At 41.0% G+C, this 20,211-nt stretch overlaps 1 protein-coding gene across 1 annotated transcript in view; it reads right to left on the bottom strand.

The window, feature by feature from the left end:
- Window positions 1–14,888, bottom strand: part of LOC147151898 (neuronal acetylcholine receptor subunit alpha-7-like) — a 39,941-nt gene extending 25,053 nt beyond the window's left edge. The window contains exon 1 of the mRNA XM_086020582.1: window positions 14,748–14,888. Within this exon, the coding sequence (XP_085876708.1) occupies window positions 14,748–14,817 (70 nt within the window). The 5' untranslated portion in view covers window positions 14,818–14,888. The remainder of the gene's footprint in view (window positions 1–14,747) is intronic.
- Between the last annotated feature and the right edge of the window lie 5,323 nt (window positions 14,889–20,211).

Here is a 20,211-nt window from a genome sequence, read left to right as displayed (position 1 = left end):
TGTGAACAAGCACCAAGAGCTTGCGGCGGCGGCGGCAGCGGCAGCGAGCATGAACAAGGGGAATGGTCCGCAACAACAAACTCTGCTCGATTTTGGATTTTGGAGTTGAACTTGTTGGATTTTTCTACTGCTTGTTTTTGGTTTTGAAAGTGGATTTGGGAGCGGACGTTGTATATTATTTCTTATTTTTTCCTGTTTCACAAAGGTTTTTAAGTCTGACTAAGCCATGATAACAATGTTTTTACATCCAAGTGAGTATGCAGTTCTTTAGAATTACAAGGAAAAAAATGCTCATATATATCTTTTTTTTTTTTTTTTTTTTTTCAAAAGTCTGGTATCGATACCACTCTAAATTGCCCCTAAGTGTGATTGTGAGTGCGGATGTTTGTCTCTGTGTGCCCTGCGATTGGCTGGCAACCAATTCAGGGTGTCCCCCGCCTATTGCCCGAAGACAGCTGGGATAGGCTCCAGCAGGCCCGCGACCCTTGTGAGGATAAGCGGTATGGATGGTATCAGTACAGTATCGGCATCGGCCGATACCGACCAGTTGGGTATTGGAATCGGTATCAGGGCCAAAAAATGGCATCAGAACAACATTATATAATTTTTTTTTTTTCTACAGCAGTTAGGCATGCACTTCCTTACTTAATCCAATAATGAAATCGGAACAATGAAAAGAAGAGATGCAACAGAGCCTGGATTCAGAGCTTATAAATACTTTTTTCTAAATTTTGCCGGTCCGTCATTCGTCAGTGGCTTGGGTACCCATCCGTCATTTGGCAGTCCGTCATCTTTCGAACCGAATTTTTTTTTTTTAATTAATTAATTAATTAATTTAGTTTAAAAAACACCTCTTCCAAAGATAATAATAGCTGGCACATACTGACTTTACCAGCCTGGGGAACATGACTTTCAGTTTCTGTCCGTCTGAGCAGTATTTATACACAGTATTTCAACATTTACAATTAGCTGTTGCTGTTTTCCTCAATAAGGAATCATATGATAATAATACCTAATTTCACTTTGTTCAAGTTTACTTCCCGTTTCCATTTCTACAGTGGTCAGTTTGAACAGTGAGCTAGATGGATGAAAGCATGAGGGGAGGATTGTCAAGATTCAAACCTAAAATCTATTGGCTGTATAAACAACAACTCTACTGTACTACACAGAAAGTTAATTGTAAAAAAAATGATAAATCAATCCTCATGCCAATCATCAAATCTTCTCAGATCATCGCATCTATTGCCAAACAAAAAGGCACCCTGAAATTGAGCTTTTATGTCCAGGATCCTACTGAGACTAAGCACAAAAGCGGCAAACACATTTTACAACATTTTCTGTCATCCTGTAACATTGTAGATGAAATACTAGACTACAGGCTATTTAACAGCTGCAGAAAGACTCTGAAGAAACAGTGCAACCAAAGTCATAAAACTGTGTACTTTTGCACAGTGTATTCAGACACCAAATAATGAGCTTGTGTGCTTTGTCACAGTGGGAACTGAGTTCCACACAAACATGAAAAAATAATACAATCAGTAGTGGGGGGATATTGGTGCCTCTACTATTGCCTGCCTCATGAAATTGTGCTTATGAGGAAAAAATAATCATAGTCGTCAATGCCCGAACAAACCACGTGTGGCTCACATCAGGCAAGAAGCGAGGCATCCAAGTTTATTTTTTTATTAATCATCTCAGTAATGAAGCTGATATGAAAAGCAGACAGTGGAGTCTTGTCACAGACATTCCTGTAGCAGAAGGAAGCAGGAATTGCTCTGCTTTGCATCCTGGGGCAGCAGACTTTCCTTTCCTTTTTTTGTCATTGATTCACCACAGCCCATTAGTGCATCTTCAATGAATGAATTTTTTTTTGCAGATTAATTTACAAAGACCAAATGCAACATTCGTAGTGGACATTGTGTATAAAAGTAAATAAAAACAATACAATGATTCACAAATCCTTTTCAACCTATATTCAATTGAATATACAACAAAAACAAGATGTTTAATGTTCAAACTGATTAATGTTATATTAATTAACGTAATTATCTTCTCATTTTGAATTTGATGCCTGCAACATGTTCCAAAAAAAGATGGGACAGGGGCAACAAAAGACTGGGAAGGTTGCAGAATGAGGAAAAACACCTGGGCGCTGGTGTTCAAAACTCGCTTATTTTTTAACCACTGATTAAATAGATTTAACCGACCGTTAACTTTAATGGCACCGTTATTGTTAGGTTTTCGCGGACGACGACCCAAACACAGGAGGCAAAATTGTGTGCAAGATTAAGTATTTAATTTAAAACAAAAGGCAAACAAGGTGCTGGGAAAATAAACTAACAAAATGTTGAAGTCTCCAAAAAACAACAGGGAACAGAACAGAACAAAACAAACACAAGGACTCGGACTAGACTGGACTTTAACAAGACTTACAAAGACAGGATAAAAAACAGACGAACCAACAATGGTTGAAAGAAAGCTGGCAACTAAATACAGACAAGTTAACGATACAACGAGGAACACCTGGACAAGACAGAGAGGATAGGAGAAAGCTGGTTGGTTAACACAAGGGACTGGCATGACAAGCACAGGTGGACTCAATAACTTAACGTGAGACAAAGGGACACAAGGAAAAGCATGAAACTAAACTCAAAAACAAAACTCCAGACTCAAAACACAGACCATAACAGTTATGTTGTTGTTCAAAACTGGGTTAACTTTAACCAACAGTTAAATTGACGTTAAAGTTAACACACCTAAGGATCGCCGCTAACTTTTTAACTGTGGTTAACTCTCAATATATATTAACTCTAGATGGCGTTCATGGCTAACGCTGACTAACCAGTGGTTTATGGTGTTGATTCAACATACAGACGTGTATTTTTTTTTTCTCATCAAATTTAAGATGTGTTTTAGTATTTTTAACTCCCACTAAAACAGTCTCACTAACAGTTTGGAGGCAAATGTGTGTCCATGATGATCCATCTATCCATCCGTCATCCAATGCGCTTCTCCTCACAGGGGTCGCGGGCGTGCTGGAGCCTATCCCAGCTGTCTTTGGGCGGTAGGCAGGGTACACCCTGAATTGGTTGCCAGCCAATCGCAAGGCACACAGAGACAAAGAAACATTCACACTCACAATCACGCCGAGGGGCAATTCAAAGTGTCCAATTAACCTACCATGCATGTTTTTTGGACTGTGGGAGGAAACCGGAGAACCCAGAGAAAACGAACGCAGGCACGGGGAGAACACGCAAACTCCACACAGGAAGGCAGGGGCCAGATTCAAGCTGGCGGACGTGCTAACCAGTCGACCATCATGCCGGCATCCATGAATATCCATCCATCCATTATCTGTACCGCTTCTCCTCACAAGGGTCGCGGGGCGTGCTGGAGCCTATCCCAGCTGTCTTTGGGCAGTAGGCGGGGACACCCTGAACTGGTTGCCAGCCAATCGCAGGGCACACAGAGACAAACATCACAATCACAACTCACAATCACACCTAGGGCCAATTTAGAGTATCCAATCAACTTACCATGCATGTTTTTGGAATGTGGGAGGAAACCGGAGTGCCCGGAGAAAACCCACGCAGGCACGGGGAGAACATGCAAACTCCACACAGGGAGGCCGGAGCCGGGATCGAACCCACGACCTCTGAACTGTGAGGCGGACGTGCTAACCAGTCGACCACCGTGCCGCCATCCATGAATATGTCAATGTTTATTTTTGTGTGTAGCTGACGTGAGAATGATGATTGGCCAAAGTAGACCAATACTCCATCACTGTGTGTATCATTCCTGGAAATGTCAAAGGTCACCAGCCACTGCTTTTTAGGTCTTTAAGAAGGTCACTGATTAGCGTGATTAGTAGCAGCATTATTAATTATCAGCCCAAGAGAAAATAAATCAATCAATTTAATTGCTAAGTAATATACCAATGCGTTAACATAAGGTCAGACAGTATTGGCTTTGGCATCACAGATGATCAGGAATTATTTGGCATAGATCAATGTGTCAAAGTGACAGAAACAAAGCCAGAAGAATCTTTGGTGAGAAATTTAAATCTATGAGAAGCATCCATTCAAAATTGGAACATGTAAGACAAGAAGTACCAGTTCCATTTTAGATCAGCTACCCTAAATGATATACCGTATTCAAAACACCTCTTGGTCTGAAAGATACAACATGTGAAGAAGGTCTACCCATCCATTTTGTTTTACTGCCCTTCCTGTTCAGTGAAACATAAGGGACTGGAGCATCTCCCGGATGACCAACTTAAGTTGGGTCACTCGTATCTCAAGGCACAACTGCATAGCCAGCCCTTACTCACAAAAGACTCTCAATTATTTTGACAACTCAACTTTTTTTTATAAAGCACTTCAAAAATAACCACAGCTACATACAAAGTGCTGTACAAAAAGTAAAAATCAGACATATGAAAACAAAGGGAGTTAAAACAATCAATTAATAACATAAAAACAGGATCAGAGATGGAGGGATCCACTTGTCTATGATGATCAGGCTGCAATGGATGCAACATTATTCACATGATTATTCACATGATTTCATAGCCAGAACACCTCTGGGCACTAAAGCAAGCCCAAGGGTATCAGCACCACAGCGGTGCAGTGAGGCAGTGGTGCTTTTAGTTTTGTAGCACTGTACAAAAACGAACGTGTTTCTTATGCTCCTGTTTTTGTCATCCTCATGGACCTATTTCCTTGACGTCGACATTTCATCTGAAAGCAATATTGAACTTTTTCTATGCAACCAATGAAGAAGATTTGGAGAAATTGGAAAGTGAGCATTGCAGTGATGAAAGTACGCCTTGCATATTTTCATGCTGTGTGCTAACTTTCAGTGAGTCCACGCTGGAACACACAACCCAATCATCTAGTGACTCCATTTGATGTGTGGGTCAGATTTGGTTGAACCCAGGATTAATTTGGGCTACATGTGTATGCATGTCATAAAGTATGAAATATCCTGACTGGAGCGATAATCTTAAAGGTTCAAAGGATTTAACTTTTTATATTTTCTCTTATCTCTAATCTTAACTGCAGTTTCTCTAATGCCGTATCTTCTTTTCTTTGATAAGTACCCAAGATATGAACACTTCATTTATTCCAAAAGGCTTTTCGTAATCCACCTCGTATCCAATGAAGCACCGGAAGTGGCCACACTCGGCTGTAGGGTCGGCCACCTGGCCGGAGGTACGGTGCTCTAATTTTTCCATCCATCCATCCGTTTTCTGGAACGCAAATCCTCACTAGAGTCGCAGGGGTGCTGAATTTTTCAAAGTCCAACTTTGAAATTTCACCAAGCCAACATCGGGAGTTCTCGTGCAGCAGACAGTGACGCGCTCTCAGCAGCCACGAGCGCACGCTGCGCCGGCCGACGACCTACTTCCGAGATGAAGCTCATTGCTATAGTGAAGCGGAGGTCCATCTCTGGTCGGAAAGAAGCCAATTTTGTCCCGCTAACTTCGGCTGTATATTAGCAGCCGAATGATAAGTTCTGCCTCAACACTGGGAATGGTGTTAGCCAGTTAGCTGCAGGGGCTAGCTGCCAGGGCTGGCTGCCTGCATATGGAGTCCCAAAAACTTTAGCTTCGCTAAATGTCTGAAAACTATGACCAATCCCCACCAAAATTCATATGAACTTGACACTATTATTGTCCACTTCAACCTATTAAAATATAAAACGATAAGCACAATATTTTCAACTTTGTGGAGGTGATAATGGCTTTTCCTCAGAAGATTTAATGTCAATAAAGTCCAAAATAGTGTACTGATCGCTTTTATCTTTTGACAGTTTGAAGTGGACATGAGTAGGGCTGTGAATATGAATTTTGGTGACGATTGATCACCGTTTTCATACATTAGGTGACAACACAACGTGACAAAGCAAAGCCAAGAAACAATATTACAATGCTTGCCTCCTTCCTTCAATGACATAGTCAGACTGCGGTATGAAAAAAGCAGTACCCACCCATAATTAATGTGCGTCATTAAGATGTGCTGAATGTTGTCATAAAAATGCAATTAATTACGACTAGCCTTATCAGGGCGGTGAATTTTAGTGTTGACATCGTTTTTACATACAGATCTACAGGAATTCCTCATTTTACGAACTAGTTCTGTTCCTACACTGGCGATGTAACACAAATTTCCGCGTAGGCCTATGTCGGATTTCATCGTTAAAGTCTAAATGGGTTTTTTTTATAAATAAACGAAAATACATTAAAATAAAAAGCATAAGATACTGTACTTAGCATTACTGCTGAGAAGTGGATGGGAGGAGGAGAGGAGGGCGAAAAAGGCAAAGATAATGCCGGCACGCAAACAGATGCGATGGAGACACTCTGTGCATGCTCATTGCTCAACCGCAACGAATAGTGATCTTTGTAGTACAGGAGGTGCTTGTGTGCAGAAGTGCGGTGATTGGCGCACAACCACCGCAAATACCCAAGCAGAGATAAACAAGCTCAGAGACGCAGCACAAAAGCACACTTTTGGAGCGAGGAGGAAATTCATTCATGTGGCGAATGACATGAATATCAAGTGTTTTATTGACAGTGGAAAGTAACAAGCGGAAATGACGTCTATTTGAGTCATGATGCCGTGTCTCGTCGTACACAGTGGGTTATTCAAATGCCGGAGCAACTCTGTACGCTCAATCATGTAATCGAGATATTCAGAATGTTTCAGAAATCGAAATTTTGACTTTAACCCAAATATTGACTGCATGTAAACTTAGTCACTATGGTGCTGGGGACAAAATGGAGGAGGAGGCACGGGTGTCGTAAAGTCGAAACGTTGTAGGTCGCGTACGTCGTAATTTGAGGACTTCCTGTTTTACATAAGTGCCAGTGCTGAGCCCGATCAACGTTTATCTTTTTTTTTTTCCTTTATTTAAGCACAATGAAGAAAATGTTAAAACTGTACATAATGTTACAGTGGCCCACAATATGTTATATACAGTGTACTTCCATCCGTCTGTTTTTTAATGAACATTTAGCCCATCATTTTTGGTCATGATGGTGGTATGCAGAATTTTTTTAAGAGGTACTGTACTGTCGGTTCAAAAGGTTTGAGAAGCACTGGACTGAATGACATCACACCACTTTTACTCAAAAATAGAGTAATTAATACAAACACGTGGCCCTACTTGTACTTATTAATATAATAGTGAATATATAAAAATACAGTTTTTCAGTGCACTATGACTTTAAGTGGCATTCTACTGTGCCTCCCAATTTTCTTGAATGCAGCCGATAACAGACCACCCATATTGCAGTTAAGCATCGTTGGAATCATAAGGGTTTTAAATGTCACATGAAAATTTAAATTGGAAAAATCAAAAGCTTGATTTTATCTTCCCTAATCTCTCCATCTGTTTTTGTCCCAACCCGATGCTTTATACACCATGAGTATGGCTCATGAAGCTTTAATTTATGCAACCTCATTTTTAGTATATTTTGTATGAGCATCCTCTCTTTTGATCTCCTTCTCTCCTCTTCTAGTCTTTCTGGCTGTCCTGAATCCACTTGCTGTTTTTGTGTAATAAATGAACACATTCCACAGCCAATTTGGTTTTGGGTTGAAATAAACAACAAGCCAAGAAAAACATGATTGGCACCATTTCCAATTAGTCTGCGTCACCTAAAAATGGATTAAAGGAATTTAGTATGATCTCTCTTTATGTATGTGTGTGTGTGTGTGTGTGGGGGGGGGGGGGGGGTTGGGTGAACTTCCTGAATGTAAATACATTTGTTTGGGGTTAATCAGTCCATTATTCTTTACTGCTGTCAAACAGCTTGGCAATAACATGTAATGCCTGTGACTTTGAGACACTCATCAGAACCGGTCTATCCAAAAACAGACTGCCAAAGGGACCCTTTCTCCCTTTCACAGGCTCTCGCACACTTGTATCTCATGAATACACTCAGAAAAACACAGTAATGTTTGATGTTTTGTCTGCGCTTAATTGCGCTAAACCAACTCAGGCTTCAGCGTCTGACACCCACACATTTACTTGCTGATTGCAAATTAGCTGATGTAAATTATCACTGTGTAATTTAAGCGTATTGTTCAATAATTCAATGCAACATGGTGTGGAAAAATATACTCAGAATTACATTCTAAAAGTAGCAGTACTGATACAACACAGTTATTGAAATACTCTACCTTTTTAGCTGCGTATCTCTACCAAGTGCAAAATTATGAGGGTCAAACGTATTATTCAGTTCCAAAGATTTAAATCTTTGCCTCTCTACTTCTGATAAACTATACTCTTTATCATATGCACATGTAGTCCATTTGGGTTTTGCTGCATATAAACTGCATATAGCTGCAGAAAAAATGCCACTGCATAAGAACTCATGAGGGTCACATGGTCTCATGAATCATGACAAATAAACAAAGTGGTGAACAATCTGCACGAAAAAGAGACAAAAAAAGCCTAATCCAATTAGTGGCATTACGTTAAATCAACTTTGATTAAAGACACAAAGTCAGATGCTCTAAGGAGTTCAAATCATACAAACACTAAACGGATTTGATCGGATCAACACAAAACATGATGCCACATTTGAGAAACATGAAAGAGATTCGATCCCTCAGTGTTTTGGGGCAGTGTGCAAGACCTGGAGGGGTGGAGGGGGGGCGGGTTCTGCACAGAGAAAGCGCTGGCAGCCCACCTCTCCCTCAGGGCTGCTGGTGAGTCAACAAAATGACAACTCTGCACATCTCAAATATGTGCTGGCTTGTGTGTAAGTGTGTATAAAAAGTAATGCAAATATTACAATCCTGTGTGAAAAAGGTCTGAAAAATAAACTCCCAAAGCGGCCTTTGTTTTTTAATCAATAATGTTGACACATTTTTGGTTCAGAAACAGAGACGAAACTAAAAAACACCTCAATTGAACTTGAGTCCCTCGACCACTTAAGGTAAAATACACTTACTGGACCCTCAATTAGGAACACTGATGCAAAAATGAGGTCAAGAGAAGATCGGGGGAGTTTGTGCAGTGAAGTTTGCTGGTGTTTAGAAGCTTCGATCAAAAAAGGTCATCCTGTTAGATAATCTACGAGGGAGGAGATAGCTGGGCACAAGTTGAATGGAAATATTTGTCAAAGAAATCAGAGTTGAAGTGAGGTAAACATTTTTTGGCAAGGTGTCAGGGGACCTGAAAACATTCTATGAAGAGCTTGCCAGATTAAAACCTCTAGATGTCTGCTAAAAAGGTGAAGCTGCCTAGATTTATATTTACAAATGCATTTATAAATCATGATTACAAATATAATGACTAAATGTGTTCAAGTCACTTAAGCAATCCATCCATCCATTATCTACCGCTTATCCGGGGACGGGTCGCGGCGAAAGCAAAGTACAATACGACAATTATTTTCAGAAATTAAAATTCTGAAGGTATTTCTAGTAGTATTCTATTATTCAAATGGGAAGTCAACCCAAACATATTTTTTTTCTAGAATATATTGTATGCAGGCCCACTATCTGAAACAAGGCATTCTGATAAATATTGCATTAGTGGAATAAGAGTTAATCCACCTGTTTTTAGCCCTCTCTGGGGGCGGACATTTTGTCACTTCTGTCGACTGAAAATGACATCACAACAGCTCAGGGCTTTAGGTAACGACGAAACACCGCTGACCTTCACCTGTTCTGAAGCTGAGCTGTAATTCGTCTTTACCTGAGACCTGGGCAGTTGTGATGTCATTTTCAGTCGCCTGAAGTGACAAAATGGCTGCCTCCTGAGATGGGTGAAAAGGGGTGGATGTTGCTGCTTAACTCATATTCCACAACCGCAATATTAATCAGAATACAGTGTTTCAACTAGTGGGCCTGCATGGGTTGGGTTGATTTCCCTCTTTAAGGAGTTTTAAATCACTGCGAATTTTGTGCAGTCAAACGTAAAAAGAGGAACACATGACGAGCAGAACATATGGACAAGTGTCTTAATGGCTCTCTCGCTGGATCGAATCATATAGGAGAGTTTTATAATCTATGGTAAGGGATCACAGCCCTAAAACCACTTGACGTTTAATCCTAATCCAGGGGCATAGACCTCCCATGTGTCTTCAACTTTCATGCTCATTGAACCCTCTCATAATCAGCGCAAATCCTTCTAGAGTTGAAACTGTACAAAAAAAGACTTAAAAGCCACAATAAGTCAAACATGTATTGTTTAGTATTTGTCACTCATAAGAAGTCATTACTATTGAGAAGTTGAAATATGTGATTGTGTGACTTTTTAAACGTTGCAAATTTTTTCAGTACTGAACTACAATGTTAAAGAGTGTCACATAAACCACTTTATACCCAGAGGCGGGCATTCCGCTTAGCCGACAGAAGCGCAAACGGTTTAAAATGATAGTCAGACCGACCGATAGGCGATTACTATTTGGTACGGCTTGACAAATAGGCGGATAGACGGACGGCGGAAGTGTATAGCCAGGCTGCAGAAGAAAAAAAACTCAGAACAAGGCATCAAACAGTCTAACCTACATATAGGCCATGATTAAAGAGCAAAGAGACTGGGGAAGAGTCACTTAGACTGGGGAAGAGTCACTTATTGCTGACGGAGAGAAAGTATTTTTCATGTGCAGTACAGAATGAAAGACATTGAAAGACACCAAGAGAAAGATGAAGCATTGAATGGAAATTATGCAGATAATATTACAGCATCCGGGCCGGGCAGACTCGGGCTTTCGGGCGTTGGAACCTTTGCGAGGGTCAAGAATAAAAGATCATTCCAAAAAGTTGTAGGGTGTGAGTAAGCTTGAGACACAACACAAGGCTAGTGGTCGTTTGAATCGTATTCCCCAACCAGAATACGAATGTTGTTTTGATGAGTCTGACTTTGAAAGTTACTTCAACTTCTATGTAAAGCTTGTGTTCAAAGTTAGCAAAAACTCAGGGCTCAGTGGGGAAGAGGGATAAGAATTGAAAAGCAGTTCTCTTTGAGAGTTTCCTTTCTTGACTGATGATTCCTCTTGTCGATTCCATTAATGTGGCAATTGAGTGGTGTCAAGAAGTGTATTCTGTTTCCGAACTTTATCAAAATGTTGTCAAGGCAGAAGCACTCTAAAGTTTGGCTGTATTTCATGTGAAAAGATAATACCGAGGTTACTTGGAAGCAGGACTGCCAAGATTAGTCAACTAATTATGACAACGTCGCCGATCTAATTATCGACAATCTAATTGTCGACAATCTAATTATTGACAATGAATTTTAATAGTCGACGCGTTGTTTATTTATTTTTGGCTCTGTGTTTGTCTCTCGAAAAACGCACATGCGCAGTAGTTGTAATACGGGTCATCCGTGATGTAAGCACAGTGGCGTAGGTGATGTAGAGTTGGTGGGTTTTTTAAACCCATGGGCCCTCTTGTGGTCAACCTTTTTTTAATGTAATGCTACGGCGGTTGACCAACGCACCGTTATTTTTCTGGAAAAAAAGCAAGGTAGAGGACATTTGCAATTGCAACGATGCTTAAAAGACATGAACAACCAGAAAAGGAGTCGTGTGGTGCAGATAAACAGAGGGCAAAAAAGAAATAAAAAGTTAAATGAGGATGCCAAACTGACAGATCTCTTCTGTCGTGGTGGGAGCAGTCAGGCCAGGGATGACCTGGCTCAGAGGAGCAGCACGGCTGCAGCAGGTAAACAAGCACTGTCTGCCTCATGAAATGCAAACTGGGACATATACGATTTTTCTTTCACCAACTTTTAATTAGAAGGGTTCACTCTCTCTCTTGTGTGCTTGTTTGAAGCCGATACGACAAACGCCCTCGGAGGAGATACTATTTGAAAACAGGCAATTTTTTTTTACCTAACTTTTAGTTTGAAGGGGGAATTGCAAACTTCCTGTTGAATTTAGCTGGGAATTGTCAATGTATGAAATGTAGGTCTTATCAACTTCTGAACTCGTTTATTTTGTATTTTTCCAATAGCCCGTTTTGCTGTCATGCAGCTGCACTTTTATGTTAACCAATGTTTATTGAAGTTATTCTTAGATTTGGTGGTATAATAGCACCTTGAGTTGTTTATTGGAGGCAAATTTTATTTTGTGTATTGATTTGGGAAAGTGTTGCTATGCCCGTCATTGGTGTGCAATGGCACCTTAAATTATTTTATTGTAATTAATTGTATTTTATGTATTTATTTGTATCGGGATTGTGTTGGGAAAATGTTATTCATTTAGTTATGGTGGTCACGTATGTCATTTATTTATTTATACATTTAATTTTCCTGTTTCTGCGACTGGCAGGCGACCAGTTCAGGGTGTAGTCCGCCTTTCGCCAAGAGTCAGCTGGGTCCAGCACCTCCCTGCCAGGCCCTTTTGCCCTCAAAACTCATGTGAAATACAGCCCAGCTACGCCACTGTGTAAGCAGAAGCATTGTGGGTAATCACTGTCATGTCATAAGCCATGTACAGCGTTAGCAGAGTTAAAGGTTTCACCAAAATACTTAATAGGATGCTAACCTCCCTTTCACGGCAGCGATAAACGAGCATATAAAAAGGAAGCATGTTGTGGCTAATGCTTGATTTCATTTTCTGACATAGGGTCAGTCGTTTCTAGAAGCTAGTTGTAGTTAGCACACACAGCTACCGTGTGCGTCTGATGGAATGCCGCGCGCGATCCTGTTGCGGTACATATTGTAGTGTCTGCTGTGGATTAGGGAGGCATCAGTCAAATAAATGGAGAAAGTATCAGAGCAAGTTGCCCTTCATTTCATGTAATTCTAAAGGTCAAATTGGTACGGACGGCCAGGGCAATTTCCAGGCTTTATCTAACTATCCTTTTTCTATTGTACTTATCCTCTTTTGGGTTGTGGGTGAGCTGGAGCTAATCTATTTTACTTTTGGCAAGAGTTGGGGTGCACTGTGGACTGGTCACCAACCAATTGTCCCCTGTAGAAAACAACCATTCAAACGTACATTCTCACCAGTTGAAAATTTAGAGTTCTTAATGAACCAACATGCATGTTTTTGTACCCAGAAAGGAGAAGATCCACATAGGAAGTCAAGTCCGAACCCCGGCTCTCAGAACTTTTAGCAGACCATCAGTCCAATGTACTTCCAGTTTTTAGTTGGTCAGTATGTTTTTTTTTTTTTTAATTCCGAAAAACACAAAAACCATACTGGTAACCGAGATGCTAAAGTTGGTTCGAGGTGTGAGAATTAGAGACAGTGTGCGCATGTTCACTGCACACCGCACACTGCATTTAATAGTCTACAATGACACAATCAATACGATGAAGAGGGCTTTAAAATGTTATCAAAACATTTCACCATCATGCGTCTATCCATTACCCGTACTGCTGGTCCTCATCAGGGTTGTGACTGAGGTGGAACCTATCCCTATCCCTCACATCCCGAACTGGTTGCCAGCCAATCGCACAGCAGCGCATTTCGGCAAAGGCCATTCATCCTCAAATTCACACCCATGGTCAAAGCAGTTGAATTAACCTAACATATTTTTTTGGAATGCAGGACGACGCTTCTGGTATGTGTTAAGCAGGGCTCAGGTAACGACCAATCACGGCTGACCTGTTTTGTGAAACTGAGCCGTGACTGGTCGTTACCTGAGCCCTGAGCAATTGTCATGTCATTTTCAGTCGACAATAGTGACAAAAAGGCTGCCCCCTGAGATGGCTAAAAGCGGGTGGATTTTGCTGCTTAACTCATATTCCACAAACGCAATATTAATCAGAATGCTGTGTTTCAACTAGTGGGCCTGTTGGGATCATATTCTTGAAAAATATATGTTTGGGTTGATTTCCTCTTAAAGGGACCAAACAAAAAATTATTGTATTCATTATATATCCATCCATCCATCCATTATCTATACTGCATATCCTCACAATGTTTTAAATTAATAAGTTGTATTATAATGCACTCTATATGTAAATTTTATGAAACAAAGATATGAAAGCAAAATATTGCACATTGAAAGAAAATAAGCAGTGTATAATGTGAATGTTCATATACATAATATTGATATGTAAAACATAATGGCACAGTGTCCAGCATTGTTTATCTCACAGTGGAGAATTGTTGTACAAGTAAATAATGAGGAGCATAAAAGAATATTCAAACCCTTAAAGGGAAAGTCATACATACGTTTTTCAAGAATATGTTCTATAAAAGCCCACTAGTTGAAACAAGGCATTCTGATAAATATTGCGTTTGTAGAAAAAGAGTTAATCCACCCGTTTTTAGCCATCTCTGGGGGCGGCCATTTTGTCACTCCTGTCGACTAAAAATGATATCGCAACAGCTCAGGGCTCAGGTAACGACCAATCACGGCTGACCTGTTTTCTGGAAGCTGGGGCTAAAAACGGGTGGATTAACTCTTATTCCACAAATGCAATATTTATCAGAATGCCGTGTTTCAACTAGTGGGCCTGCTGAGAACATACTCTTGAAAAAAATATGTTTGGGTTGATTTCACTTTAAATAATGATAAATATTTTCAAAATTATTTAACATGAAAAGTATCTTAAAGGGGTATTCATTGTATTAGTTGTACCTCAAGTACAGTAATCCATGTTATTCAACTTAAAAAAATACAGATTCCTAACTTCCACAAATAATCAACACAGATGTCAGTGTCACGTTCACCCAACCCAACACACACACACCTTATTTGTTCCAAACTGTGCCCTTACTGATAGACCTCGAGCGTACACTGTAAATAATTTGTTTGTGTCATACATACCTTTGAAGAGAAGGGCTGTCCACACGTAAAATCCAACCGAACATGCGGCCCATAACTTGTGGCTCCGCATCCTGGCAGGTGTGCACCGGCCCTGGCTGCGGGCTCTCTGATGCTGATGCTCTTTCGTCTTTGGAGGGTACAAGAGGCAGGAGATAGAGGCGGGGTGAAAAGAAGAGAGGAGGAGAGCGAGCGAGAGAGGAAAGGAAGGGAGGGAGGGATGGAGAGGAAGGGGGAAACGTGCCCGCTATTGACAATCCAGAACAAGTGAAGATTAGCGCGTTCACGAGACTTTACCAGACTGCGCTTATGGCGGTCAAGGAACGATTGAAACTTAATTTGCCTGAAAATATGTATTCAGAGTTGTTCAAATGACATGATACAGGTTTTAATCAGGTAGGCTACGCCCCTCATGTATTTAACGGAACGGTCCAGCGAGGATGGCCCACTTTTCCCTCAAAAATTCTCTTTAAAGAGGAATTAACCCCAAACATATTGTTTTCAAGAATATGTTTTATGCAGGCCCACTAGTTGAAAGAAGGCATTCTGATAAATATTGCATTTTTGGAATAAGAGTTAATCCACCCGTTTTTCGCCATCTCTGGGGGCGGCTCATTTTGTCACTTCTGTCGACTGAAAATGACATCACAGTTGCCCAGAGATCAACGGGGGTGTCAAATCAGGTCTAGAAAGTAAGAATCCTGCCACAGTTTGGCTTTAGCCGCTGGTGTTGCTACTCAACCAACAGGTAAACAAGCCTCTGGCAGGCTAACAAGCTTCCGCCAGGTAAACGAGCTCCATAACCCTAACCCTGGTCGGACAGAAGACAGCGTTCGCCTTGCTAACTTTGGCTGCATGGGGTGGTCTGGGGCTTATTGCTTTTACCTGCGCAGAGCTCCATCTCTGGCCTGTATGAAGCCTATTTTGACCTTTGAGTCTGTCAAAACTTTAACGTCAATAAATATCAGAAAACTATGACCGATCACAACCAAAATTCATTAGTACATTTGTACTATTGTCCACTTCAACTTGTAATAATATAAAAATGACCAGCACAATATTTCCTCATAAGAGCTCCCATTTCATATCAATAAAATCCAATCAAACTATTGTACACTTTGAACGAATCCATTATCGATACCGCTTCTCCTCACAAGGGTCGCGGGGCGTGCTGGAGCCTATCCCAGCTGTCTTCGGGCAGTGGGCAGGGGACACCCTGAATTGGTTGCCAGCCAATCGCAGGGCACACAGAGACAAACATCCACACTCACAATCACACCTAGGGGCAATTTAGAGTGTCCAATTAACTTACCATGCATGTTTTTGGAATGTGGGAGGAAACCGGAGTACCCGGAGAAAACCCACGCAGGCACACACAGAACATGCAAACTCCACACAGGGAGGCCGGGGCCGGGATCGAACCCACGATCGCTGAACTGTGAGGCGGACGTACTAACCAGTCGACCACCGTGCCGCCCTACATGCATACATATATATACATATATACATATATATATATATATATATATATATATATATATATATATATATATATATATATATATATATATATATATATATACACATTTATGTTGTATATGTATGTGTGTGTGCATGCATAATATGTAGAACATGTCACATCTTATTTAGTCAAGTTTACACTATCAACATTTCCACCACTTGTAACGTTTGTTGTTTTTGTCGTTATTCTAGGCCAGTGTGGCTCAGAAGCAGATGAGCTCTACAGATAATTCCCGACAGAAATAGAATCCAAGAGGCAATGAGTTGCAAAAACTCTTTAAATGTTCTTACTGACTGACTCATTCTTTTCCCTGTTGTAGTTCATTCAAAAAGCAGTGCTGCTGTCACATTTATATCTCAATTGTATCTCATGCTATTAGCTTTATTTGCTAGAGAATTTTAAGAGACGGTGGGGCCGGGATGGCCATGTTTTCACTAACAAGTTCATTTTATATATTTTTTGATCAGGAAAATGAAACGAGTTATCATTTTCTATTTTATCAATAGATTTGGGAGGAATTAGTAAATAAGTGACTCCATGAATAACGCCTATTGTTAATGAGGAGACTGGCCGCGCCGCCTACCGTTCTATCCTTGTTCGGTCGGAGTCACTGGAGGAACAGATTACAAACTATCCATCAAATACCAAACATCCATGCTCGCCTGATTGCTTGCCCACTGCCAGTGGCCGTCTGCCTCCCGAGAGTTGACACGAGTTTAGCGTCGCTAAATGTCCAAAATATAAACCAGTCGGGGTTCGTGTGTGCATTCATGCTCTTGTCCGCTTCAGCTTGTGAAAGTGGAGGAGCAATCGCCACGGTATTTTTGATTTTGTGGACGTGATCATGATGAGATCACGTTTGATGTCAATAAATCCAAACCATTGTGCAGAACACTTTTATATTTTCACAGGTTGAAGTGGACAAGAGTAGTAATGTGAATTTGCATTTTGGTGGCGATTGGTCGTTGTTATAGACAACAGAACTGACAAAGCGAGCAATATTACCACGCTTGGCTCCCTCCAGTGACGTAGACCGCTGAGACCGATAACATAACATAAGCCACGCCCCAAAAGAGGGCGAGGCAATTTGTCGTAAATCTAATCACAAAAAAGTCCTTAAATCATGACAGAGTCTTTTTTTTGGGGGGGGGGGGGGTCACTTTAGTACTGATGTCATTTTTACATGCAAACCTCCGGTCCTCGACGGCCACTGTCCTGCCTATTTTCCATCGCTCCCTGCTGCAACACACCTGTTTCAAATGATCAGCTCATCAGCAAGTTCTGCAGGAGCCTGATCCTGATCCCGATCGTTTGAATCAGGTGTGTTGGACGAGGAAACCTCTAAGACATGCAGGAGGCCCCTGAGGACTGGAGTTTGACACCCCTGCTTTAATCCATACTTGAAGCACACAGAGGTTATTACTGGGTTAAATGTTAATTTTCCAGGACCAAAAATATAGCACGTGATAAATCACGTGTGTATTCTCAAACTGTATTAGTCAATTCTCAGGTGTTCTCCAGAAAGGGGAAGTCAACCCAAACATTTTTTTTTCAAGAATATGGTCTATATCCAGGGCAGGCCCACTAGTTGAAACACGGCATTCTGATTAATGTTGCGTTTGTGCAATATGAGTTAAGCAGTAAAATCCACCCGTTTTTAGCCATCTCAGGGGGCAGCCATTTTGTCACTTCTGTCGACTGAAAATGACATCACAACAACCAATCAAGGCTGACCTGTTTTCTGAAGATAAGCCGTGATAGGTCGCTACCTGAGCCCTGAGCAACTTTGCAATATTCCATAAACGCAATATTAATCAGAATGCCTTGTTTCAACTAGTGGGCATGCATAGAACATATTCTTGAAAAAAATATGCTTGGGTTGACTTCCTCTTGAAGTTAAAATTGATGTACAGTGAGAGTTGACATTGAAAATATAGTGTTAAAGACTGAAAAACAGATTGAAAACAGGGGCGGAGCTATGGGTGGGCCTAGGTGTGCACAGGCTCACCAAGATTGACTGACTGCCTACCCAGTGAGGTTTGTGGAAAAAAAAAATATTTTTAATTGACTTTTTATTTGAGTTTTGTTGTGGTTTTTTTTTAATTTTATTGAATATTAAGAACAGCATAATTGTAGTTGTCTAAGGAAGTTCTAGTGATGGGCATGACAGTTCTTTTAAGTGAACTGAATCAGTTCATCAAAAACAATCATTCAAAAGATTCATTCACTGAATCGTTCACGCCCTACCCACCACCACCCGCACGTGGGTGTGGGCAAACGTAAGGATGGTAGCACTTTAAAAGGTCGAGGACGGAAGGGGTCGGAGGAATAATAACTAGGCCTACGGAGGGACTAGGACGGAAGGCTACCCAGGTCGCGGACGGACTGGCAAAAAAGGTTCAATGTGCAAAATGTGCCACTGCACAGGGTGGCATTTGTGGGAGCAGGAGAGTGGATCCGCAACAAGCCCAAATGACACAAAATGCTACTGTTGCTGCTACTGCTGTAGAAGCAATTTACACCCCTTTGCGAGCACATCGCATTATAAGCGTTTTTCAAAGATTTTTCTAATAAACGCTGCAGGGAGCGGTGTTTGATGAAAAGAATGTATGACGTCTTCATTGTCTGAAGATCTCTGTAGTTGGTGGAAGAGCTAAGGTTAGCTCATTGTTGCTAAAAAGTGACTGAGAGTGTCATAACTGCATTTATGCAGTATGCTCTTGCTTTGCCGAAACGTAAGCTAACTGGCGACAAATGTCTCATTGTTTGACAATCGATGAGTTGCAAGTTGCCAGGTTCTCTACATTTTTCAGTTCAAATGACAGTTGTGTGGCATACCAGGGCAGTTGAGGAGCAGGTGAGATGATTATCTGATTTGCTGATTGGAAGGAAGCAGAGTTGACAAACTGGGTCTAGCTTACAACTTGGTACAGTATTAAAATGGCATACAAGAAAAGAACATGACATCGACAAACTAACAAGTCTGTGTCCTTGATCTAATCCAAACTGTTCTGTTGAAAAATGCCAGTTAGATTTACTCCCTGAAAGAATTCGATTCCCAACTTCCAGTCATTCCAAACACCAACACACAGGATTAAAAATGTAGAGTTTTCATGAATATAAATTTCGTCCATGCATCAAATTCAGCGATGCAACGGGGGTACCGCCATAGTGATGATGTAATACATTCAAATACTTATCAGATTCGTATTTGAGAGAGTATCAGATGAATCCTAAATGTGAAAACAGTTTGGATTCGCTAATTATATTCACCCCCATTTAGTGCCTTAAGGGTTGCACACACAAGTGTACATGTGGAACGAAATCTTTCCCAAAAGTTCTCCAGTTAAAGCTCCAATTGATGAGGAATGTTAACTATAAGTCACCAGCACAAATTAAAAAGTCTTGACAAAAAATCCAAAATGCATGCCAATAGACGACGAAAAGACCATTGAACCTGCATAATGGTGTGTTACTTTTACAATAGAACTATGATCTGCTCGTGGTTGGGTGCCAGAAGAGAGATAGTCAAGAGTTAAGTACAGAAAATGGCGCAAAGAGCAGACAGAGATGTTAATTCTCTTATCTTTAATACATGAGCAGTGTTCCACTAATGGACTTAAATGTTGTGGCATGGCTTTTTCACTCTTTTATCTTTGCTCTGTATCTCCTCAGCTGTGTGCAGTTTTCTTTTTTGTTCCCTCTGGAGCACGAGCTGTCCTCTGCTGCTCTTATGACTCCAATCAGGATGACCCAGGACTGAAAACAACAAAATCCGTAGCAACTAGGGGTGTAACGGTGGTCGACTGGTTAGCACGTCCGTGTCACAGTTCAGAGGTCGTGGGTTCGATCCCTGTGTGGAGTTTGCATGTTCTCCCCGTGCCTGCGTCGGTTTTCTCCGGGAACTCCGGTTTCCTCCCACATTCCAAGAACATGCATGGTAAG

The sequence above is a fragment of the Filicampus tigris genome, chromosome 2 (assembly GCF_054856515.1).
Source record: "Filicampus tigris isolate MCC_2025a chromosome 2, RoL_Ftig_1.0, whole genome shotgun sequence".
Taxonomy (NCBI): Eukaryota; Metazoa; Chordata; class Actinopteri; order Syngnathiformes; family Syngnathidae; genus Filicampus; species Filicampus tigris.
The sequence above is the reverse complement of the archived record's forward strand: the minus strand, read 5'-3'. Positions and strand labels throughout refer to the sequence as shown.